The sequence below is a fragment of the Malurus melanocephalus genome, unplaced genomic scaffold, assembly GCF_030028575.1.
Source record: "Malurus melanocephalus ecotype Western Australia unplaced genomic scaffold, MMel_1.1 scaffold_17, whole genome shotgun sequence".
Lineage (NCBI taxonomy): Eukaryota > Metazoa > Chordata > Aves > Passeriformes > Maluridae > Malurus > Malurus melanocephalus.
In genome coordinates this window covers 4,465,142-4,474,857 of record NW_026623249.1, presented here as the reverse complement: position 1 = coordinate 4,474,857, position 9,716 = coordinate 4,465,142, and the positions used below count along the sequence as shown (strand labels likewise).

The 9,716-nt window shown below is 44.8% G+C and overlaps 1 protein-coding gene across 2 annotated transcripts in view; it reads left to right on the top strand.

Moving 5' to 3' along the window:
* Positions 1 to 9,716, top strand: part of TCF20 (transcription factor 20) — a 134,914-nt gene that overhangs the window by 83,310 nt on the left and 41,888 nt on the right. For both annotated transcript variants that reach the window (XM_057389333.1, XM_057389325.1), the window contains exon 3: positions 2,076 to 7,694. In XM_057389333.1, the coding sequence (XP_057245316.1) occupies positions 2,112 to 7,694 (5,583 nt within the window). In that variant the 5' untranslated portion in view covers positions 2,076 to 2,111. The remainder of the gene's footprint in view (positions 1 to 2,075; positions 7,695 to 9,716) is intronic.

Genomic DNA, 9,716 nt, shown 5'->3' with positions numbered 1-9,716 from the left:
CTTTTTTGAATTTGTCCTCCCTCAGATTCTCTTTTTTTTTTTTTTTTTTTTTTTTTGCCTTATAACATCAAGTCACGCAAAAAAAAAGAAAGAAGCTTGCCTTCGGTACACTAATTTTAGTCCTACCCCAGTAGGACTGGCGCTTCAAATTGATGAAACATCAAAATGAATGATTCAGAAAAAGGAATGGCTTTTTAATAATAAGCCTGAACTGGACAGATAGGCACAGCGTGGCCTTCATAGAAGTGTTACTCATGTGATATATGTAGTCTTTAAAATGCTAAAAAAGTGTAAGTTCAGCAGAACAGTGGATCCTCTCTTATGACACTTAAAATATAAGATTAAAACAGCAGTAAAGTTGACTTCCTAGAAGAAGAGAGAGAATTTGAAATACTAACAATTTGACAGTTCCCTTTTGATTCTAGTAATATTATTATGTACACCATGCTGCATAAACCAAGGCTGCAATACAAAGATGCCTTTGAGTTAGAAGAGAGTGGCYACGGAGACATGCTGTGCTGTGGGCTGGTTCTGCACCTGTGTGTTCTGTAGCCTACATCCACAGACAGTAGAAAGCCCAATGAAAGACTCTACCGGTAGAGTTAGAGTCTTCTGTAGATAGCATACATCTTAATTAAAAAAAATCTTGAGAGGCATATGGGAAAAGAACGGGGTGGCAGATCCTGCCTTGCATCTCATTTGTATGCCTGTTTTTTTATGAGTTTGGTGATCCACTTGAACAAAACTTAAGTGCAAAGCTAGACGTTTAATTCTCTGTCAGTTCAGTTGAATATGCAAAAACATGGCTAAATGTGAAAACATAATGCAGGCAACTCTTTCAGGAAGTCTCCAATTTGAGGAATCAGAGTTCTGTTTCCTGGAAAAGTGTGAGCATTGTCTTAACATTCTTTTAAAGGAGGGAGTCTCTCCAGGTGGCTTTATCCTTTTTTTTTTTTTTTAGGAAGAGAAAACCCCAAGTGTTTCAGAAGTGAAATGCTTTTGTCATGTGCTAACTTGGAAATTCTTCTTTTGTTTGTTTGGTTTTGTTTTTTAAAAGCAGTATACACGCATATGTTTATTCGTTACTGTACTTTTCTTAATGCATCTATCAGGCTTATATAGAGGGACTAGCCAGGGTCCGCAGACAATTTTGCACTTATGGTCTAGTCCTTGAAGGGTGAGTCATACTGAACAATATGTTGAAACATGAGAGCCTTCCTGGAGTGTGTTTACTTATGAGTTGATCGTGTAAATGTAGATGATCATCCATGGTATTCCAAAATATATATTCTGACTGAGAAATGTTTTCATTTATTTTTCATTCAAGGTAATCTAAAAATCCTAAGGGATGAACTTAAAGACTGTTTTGCTCAAATAGAGTGAACTTGTTTCMACTTTCCATCCTGTAAAGCAAAGCAGATGGTGGGGAGAGAAAATGTGATGTGTTGTCTTGTGTTGGTTTTCACCTAGGAGTGTTACTGGAATTACTCAGGAACTGAGCATTGAGTATGCTGATGCCAGTTCTTTCATACGTTCCTTTCACTGGGTTGTCTTGGTTTGAGCTTTGGTCAATTGTATCTTGAGCATTTGCTAATAGAGGTCTTCCCCAGTGTTAAAYACTGACCTTGGATATCATTCCTGTGGTAAATCCAAATGTGCTTTGAAAACCTTGCTGGGTTCTTGTCGTGTATTTAAACATGGTAGCAAAATACTTGGTTTACTCCCAATATTAGCCATAGGGAATAGCTGGAGGGTGACGATTGCTCTCCTTTGCTTTGCAAATACTGTTGGAAGTTTCTSTCTTCAGAGTACATAAACACAGCTAGTTAGTAAACAATGGTGGGAAAATATTAATGCTGAAAATGCACTTCAACTGGTAGTAGGCTACTAGCCTGCATTACTTAGAAGGTTGGCAGGTTGCAAGAAGAGGGGTTAAGCATTGATGTACCAGGAAGTAGGAGACAAATACTAAATTTTAATTGCTGTTAAAACAAGGAAATTAAGCAGGATACTGGTGTTACTGGGAAATATATTATACCTTTTTTTTTTTCCCCTCTCTTTTTCTCCATGTTTAGGAGGGCTTTTGAGCTACTGCTCTGCTGCTGAACAGCATGCAGTCCTTTCGGGAGCAAAGTAGTTATCACGGAAACCAGCAGAGCTATCCACAGGAAGTGCACACTTCATCCCGACTGGAAGAGTTCAGCCCCCGCCAGCAGGCCCAGATGTTCCAGAGCTTTGGAGGAGGTGCTGGCAGTGGACGTCGTGGAGCAACAGGAGCCTCTACAGCAATGCCTGGTGAGAGCTCTGGCCATCAGAGCTACCAAGGTTTCAGAAAAGAAGCAGGAGAGTTTTACTATATGGCTGCCAACAAAGATCCAGTGGTATCAGGAGGGCAGCAGCCGCCTCAGCGCAGGCCTTCTGGACCAGTACAGAGCTATGGGCCCCCTCAAGGGAGTAGCTTTGGGAGTCAGTATGGGAGTGAGGGACATGTGGGCCAGTTCCAAACGCAGCACTCAACCCTTGGGGGTGTATCCCACTATCAACAGGATTATACTGGTCCTTTTTCTCCAGGGAGTGCCCAGTATCAGCAGCAGGCTTCTAGCCAGCAGCAGCAGGTGCAGCAGCTGAGACAGCAGATCTATCAATCTCATCAGCCTTTACCCCAGGCTTCCAGCCAGTCTGCTTCTAGCACCTCACACTTACAGCCAATGCAGCGTCCATCTACCCTGCCTTCCTCTGCTTCTGGCTACCAGTTACGAGTGGGTCAGTTCAGCCAACACTATCAGCCGCCTTCGTCATCCTCCTCCTCCTCTTTCCCTTCCCCACAGCGTTTTGGCCAGTCAGGACAGAATTATGACGGCAACTACAACGTGAATTCTGGGTCGCAGTACGAAGGCCATGCTGTGGGTTCCAATGCACAGGCCTATGGGACTCAGTCAAACTACAGCTTTCAAACTCAACCGATGAAAAGCTTTGAGCAGTCTAAGCTGCCCCAAAGTGGGCAGCAGGGGCAGCAGCAACAGCACCCACCTCAGCACGTGATGCAGTATTCAAATACTGCCAGCAAACTCTCTCTTCAAAGTCAAGTGGGACAGTACAGCCAGACTGAAGTTCCTGTGAGGTCACCTATGCAGTTCCACCAAAACTTCAGTCCAATCTCTAATCCATCTCCTGCTGCATCTGTGGTTCAGTCTCCAAGCTGCAGCTCTACGCCTTCTCCACTCATGCCAGGGGGAGATAATCTCCAGTGTGGGCAAGGCAACATGTCCATGGGTTCTAGAAACCGAATCCTGCAGATGATGCCTCAGCTTAGTCCTACACCATCTATGATGCCAAGCCCCAATGCTCACACCGGTGGATTCAAGGGGTTTGGACTGGAAGGGCTGCAGGAGAAAAGGCTCACAGATCCAGGGCTGAGCAGTCTGAGTGCTCTAAGTTCTCAGGTGGCCAATCTGCCCAACACAGTCCAGCACATGTTGCTSTCGGATGCCTTGGCACCTCAGAAAAAAAGTTCCAAAAGATCATCCTCTTCCAAGAAGGCYGACAGCTGCACCAACTCAGAAGGCTCCTCCCAGGCAGAGGAGCAACTAAAGTCTCCCATGGCTGAGTCCTTGGATGGTGGCTGTTCTAGCAGTTCAGAGGATCATGGGGARAGGGTGAGACAGCTGAGTGGCCAGAGTACCAGTTCAGACACCACTTACAAAGGGGGTAATTTAGAGAGACCCAACTCCTCACCAGCACAAGGCTCTCAGAATGAGCCATCAAAACTCAGCAGCAGTCCTGCAGCTAGGGAAGATGTGGCCTCCCCTGATGGGAAGGAAGCTGTGGTGGCTGTGGAAAATGCCCCAAAAGTGAATGAAAAGGCAGTTGGGGTGATTGTCTCCCGGGAAGCCATGACAGGAAGAGTAGAAAAGTCAGGTGGACAAGATAAATCTGCACAAGATGATGCTTCCACATCCCCTCAGGCACCAGCTAGTACTAGTGGAGCAAAAGAAGCTGGCCATGGAGGGACACAGCAAGAAACTCAAGGAGGAAGTAAAGGGAGCAAAAGTGGAGATAACACTAACCATAATGGGGAGGGGAACAGCCAGCCTGGTCATGCAGTTGTTGGGCCAAATTTTCCTGTAAGAACAGAATCTTCCAAGTCTCCTGGCAATTTGAGATACAGCTACAAGGATAATATAGCATCTGGTATACAGAGAAATATTGGTGGCTTTCCACAGTATCCTTCTGGTCAAGAAAAGGGGGATTTTCCAGGGCATAGTGAGCGCAAAGGCCGTAATGAGAAGTTTCCTAGCCTCCTACAGGAGGTTTTACAGGGGTACCACCATCATCCAGACAGAAGGTATTCTAGGAACGCACAGGAGCATTCTGGGATGGCTGGGAGTTTGGAGGGAGCAATGAGGCCCAATGTTTTAATTAGTCAAACCAATGAATTGACCAATAGAGGCCTCTTAAACAAAAGCATGGGGTCCCTCTTGGAAGGCCCTCACTGGGGTCCTTGGGATAGGAAGTCGGGCAGTGCAGCTCCAGACATGAAACAGATAAATTTAGCTGATTACCCTATTGCTAGAAAGTTTGATGTGGASTCTCAGTCTGCTGCCCATGAGGGGGGAGCGCTCTCAGAGCGGAGATCAGTGATCTGTGACATATCTCCATTAAGGCAACTTGTAAGAGATCCTGGCCCTCACCCCATGGGGCACATGGGTCCTGAGGCCAGAAGCGGAAGAAGTGAACGTCTTGCCCCTGGCTTGAGCCAGTCAGTAATACTCCCTGGTGGTTTAGTATCCATGGAAACAAAGATGAAAGCTCACAGTGGGCAGATAAAGGAAGAAGATTTTGAACAGTTGAAAAGCTCAGCTAGTCTCAATAATAAAAAAACAGGAGACCATTGTCATCCTGGTGGCATCAAGCATGAATCTTTCCGAGGCAATGCTAGCCCTGGAGCTGCAGTCTCCGATGTTGCACCAGACTACATGCCCCAGCAGGACAGCAGATCAACACAGATGAGACGTGCATCTGGCAGAACTGGAAGAGGTAAATCACCCTCTCAATATCAGGACCTTGCTGATAAGCTGAAAATGTCACCAGGCAGAAGCAGAGGCCCAGGGGCAGATTTGCATCACATGAACCCACACATGACACTATCTGAAAGAGTTAGCAGGGGGTCCTTGCATTCTGTCTACCCTCAGAATTCAGAAGGCCCATCTCTGGCTTCAGCGTATCACACAAATGCTAGGCCTCATGCTTTTGGTGACCCCAACCAGAGTTTGAATTCCCAGTATCATTACAAAAGACAGATATATCAGCAGCAGCAAGAAGAGTACAAAGACTGGGCAAGCAGCGCTGCTCAGGGTGTGATTGCTGCAGCTCAGCACAGGCAGGAAGGAGCAAGGAAGAGCCCAAGACAACAGCAGTTTCTGGAGAGAGTAAGAAGTCCCTTAAAAAATGACAAGGATGGAATGATGTACCTTCARGGTAGCTCTTACATTGATCCTGGAAGCCAGGAAGCTGCGCGCTGTGTCATGGCGAGTGACAGTACTCAGAGCAAATGCACCGAACTGAAACATGGCAATCAGAAGTTGCAGCATCATGAATCTGGTTGGGACCTCTCTCGGCAAACTTCTCCTGCCAAAAGCAGCGGCCCTCTTGGAGCAGCTAGCCAAAAAAGATTTTGCCCTCAAGAAGGTGATGGGCATCGACGAGAGGAATCTACAGATTTGCCCAAGTCTAATGCTATGCTCAGGCTTCCTGGCCAGGAAGACCAGTCTCCTCAAAATCCATTAATTATGAGGAGAAGGGTTCGATCTTTCATCTCACCTATCCCTACCAAACGACAGCCACATGATACAAAGAACAGTGGCAGTGAAGATAAAGGACGACTGATGACTTCAGCAAAAGAAGGAGCTGATAAAACGTACAACTCCTATGTCCATTCATCTCAAAGCCAAGATGCTGGCAAGTCAATTGCAAAGGGAGATTCCTTCAAGGACCTGCCAAGTCCTGATAATAGGAATTGTCCTGCTGTCTCCCTCACAAGCCCGGCAAAGACCAAAATACTGCCCCCAAGAAAGGGGCGAGGATTAAAACTGGAAGCTATTGTTCAAAAAATTACGTCTCCCAATATAAGGAGAAGTGTTTCTACCAACAGTGCTGAAACTGGTCCAGATACGGTCACTCTTGATGATATCCTGTCCCTCAAGAGTGGACCTGAAGGAGGAAATGTGACTGGACATGGACCAGAGGCTGAGAAGAGAAAAGGAGAGATGTCAGATCAAGTGGGGCCAGCAAACCAAGATACAACTGGTGAAAAAACTATTCCAAGATCTTCAGAAGAGTGGCCAAGCAGTGAGGATGTTAAAAACAAAAAAGAAGTCCCTGAAACTGCCAGTGTTGGTAAAGATGGAGCAGGATCCAGTGCAGCACCACCACCTTCTCAGAAGTCAGTTGGTCAGGGAAGGTCTGAAGGATCTGTAAGTGGAGCTGGAACTCTGACCTTTGCCGATTCAAAAACAATTTCCCCTTCCAGTGTGTTTATTTCTGAACCAAATCCAAAACCTGAGGAAAAAGATGGAGATGTGACAAACATTTCACCCAAGCCAGACGGTTTCCCTCCAAAGGGATATTTCCCTTCTGGAAAGAAAAAAGGGAGGCCAATTGGGAGTGTGAACAAGCAGAAGAAGCAGCAGCAGCAGCAACAGCAGCCCGTGCCCCCGCCACCCCCRCCAGTTCCATCACAGCCTGCAGAAGGGGTGGGTGCTGGTGAGCCAAAGCCCAAGAGGCAAAGGAGGGAGAGGCGAAAACCTGCAGCACAGCCACGGAAGCGGAAGCCTAGACGGGCTGCTCCAATTGTGGAGCCTCAAGAACCAGAGATTAAGCTTAAATATGCTACCCAGCCTGTAGATAAAACTGACTCCAAGAATAAGTCCTTTTTCCCTTACATCCATGTGGTAAACAAGTGTGAATTAGGCGCTGTGTGCACAATCATAAATGCAGAGGAAGAGGAGCAGAACAAATTGGTGAGGGGTCGGAAAGGACAGAGGTCTTCAACACCCCCTCCTAGCAATGCGGAGAGCAAAGTGTTGCCCACCTCAACTTTCATGCTGCAAGGCCCTGTGGTAACAGAGTCTTCTGTCTTGGGGCATCTGGTTTGCTGCCTCTGTGGCAAATGGGCCAGCTATCGTAACATGGGTGACCTCTTTGGTCCTTTCTACCCCCAGGATTATGCAGCTACCTTGCCCAAGAACCCACCTCCAAAGAGGGCCACAGAAATGCAGAGCAAGGTCAAGGTACGGCACAAAAGTGCTTCTAATGGTTCCAAGACAGATACTGAAGAGGAGGAGGAACAGCAACAACAGAAGGAACAAAGAAGCCTGGCTGCTCATCCCCGCTTTAAGAGGCGGCACCGCTCTGAGGACTGTAGTGGAGCCTCTCGGTCACTTTCAAGGGGAGCTTCTTGTAAGAAAGCAACCACTGATGGTGGCAGTGGTGGTGAAAAGACTCCTTTGGACTCAAAACCGTCTATGCCCACTTCAGAAGGTGGCACTGAGCTGGAGTTACAAATTCCTGAACTACCTCTTGACAGCAATGAATTTTGGGTCCATGAGGGTTGTATTCTCTGGGCCAATGGGATCTACCTGGTCTGTGGCAGGCTCTATGGGCTTCAGGAAGCTGTGGAGATTGCAAGAGAGATGGTGAGTACCTAACCTTGCTGTACAAAATGATTTTCTTTCATTAGCAAATACATACCATTTGGAATACTAGTTTTACTTGTTCTTCTCTCATGTCTTAAACAATCATTTTTCATCTTTAATAAATCKCTAGTGATGTCCTTTTGATGGCTTCATTTAGATCTCTGCCATACCTAATCAGACAAGAGTTTTTGGACATCAAAAAGCTGGGTGCTCATTACCTAGTAAAAGTTCTGGATGTCCAAAGGCTTTCTCATGACTAGAGTGATCTCTTTTCYCTTCCTTATTCTATCTTGTTTGATATTTAATGTTTTCTAGGACTCTTCTTGGAGTCAGGCAGTGAAAGGACAAGTGGTACAGACAAAAATTGCAGCAAAGAAAATTACAGTTCAATTAGACAAAAAATTTTAATGAGGGTAGTCAAATACTGGATTGAGGGAGGGGAAATGACATAAAAGCTGTGGAATGCCCTGCTTTTGGAGATGCAAAATTTGGTACTGGGCAAGGTCCTAAGCRTCTTAGCATCCGAAGCTGGATCTACCTTTGAAGTTGGCTCTACTTYCAGCAGGGGCTCCTTCCACTGTGAGTTACTTTGCACTGTAATACATACTACACAACTGTAGGAGAATTTACAGTTCTTACATAAGGTATATAGAGTAGAGTTGCACCAAGGTCTATAAGCATTGAGTGAAATATGTGTGAGTTTAGTATTGATGAATTCAGTATTAATTATACACAAATGATACTGATAATTGACTTTCTCCAGAGTGTGAATATACAATTGAGTATACAGTAAGTGAGAAGAAATAGGTAAAATTAGGAACAAAGGAAAAAMTTTATTCACAATCATCTGTTTGTGGATGGACATGCTCACTATTCTTGATTTCCTGAGGCAGAAGCTGATGCTTTAAAAACACAGTGATGTGCCTTGCTTTGCCATCATCACTATCCTGCATCCCTTCATGGCTATCTTTTTTTGTGTTGTGCTCTGTCCTGGGTCAGACCATGGAAGAGGCATAGAACTACTTTTTCCTGTTGCTTTCAGGTTCTTAGTTTTATAAACAATGTTGGGATCCAGTTTTAATCTTTCCTCTGTATTGTTACATACAGCATGCTTGTTTCCCTCTCCATGAGCTTTTTCTCTTCAAGTTTGATTCCTGGCTTGTTCCGAATTTTCACTCAACTGTTCTTTGACAGTAATTACATGCTTCTTTGCCTTAACTTGATTTGGCTTGCATTCTTGTTTCTCTAGTCTCTCATTAAACATAGTCAGTTAATTTCATTTGGTTTTCATCGAGCCATGCCTGCATGCTTGTTCTGATGCAACTGCTGACTTATCTCCAATAACTGAAGTTTCTTTCAGGTTCTCCACTGCTGTTTGGATTCTACTCACGATGTAGTCATGCTTTCATTTGACTGGTGGTTCACCACTATTTTGGATTTGTATCTCTCCAGCCTGATTTTTGCTTTTTACTGTGTGCAGGGTGTATTTTCACTTAGGGTTCTGGTTTTCCCAGTAGCAAATGCCTTCTCTACAAGTTCTTGAACTGCTTGAGTTATCCTCCAGTGATCCTTTCTGTATCTCTCTATGTGCAAAGGACATAAGCCCAGCTGTGCTATAACATGCTGTGTTGAGAGGCTGAATCAAGCTTGTTAAATACTAGTAGCCTGTTATCCACATTTTAAGATGGGTTTTGCATGTTGTTTGACATCTAGTTCTTTCTCTGCATGCAGTCTTTATGACTTTCTGACTGAATGTGCTTTGGCCTACCCTTTATCATTTTCTTCCAACTGTTACAGTCATCTCCTCCTTACAAGTAAAAAACAAGTTTTCCTCTACTTCTTAACCATTTCATTTGCCCTTATTGCACGTTACAAAAATATCTCCTTATCTCGCTTGAACTTTGTGTCCTTTTCCTCTATATGTTTCCCTTAATCAGTTGCTCAACTCCTGTCTTTTCTTTTCCTTCACAATACCAGTGGACATGAGTGTTTCTCTTTTTTTTTTTTTTTTTTTTTTTTTTT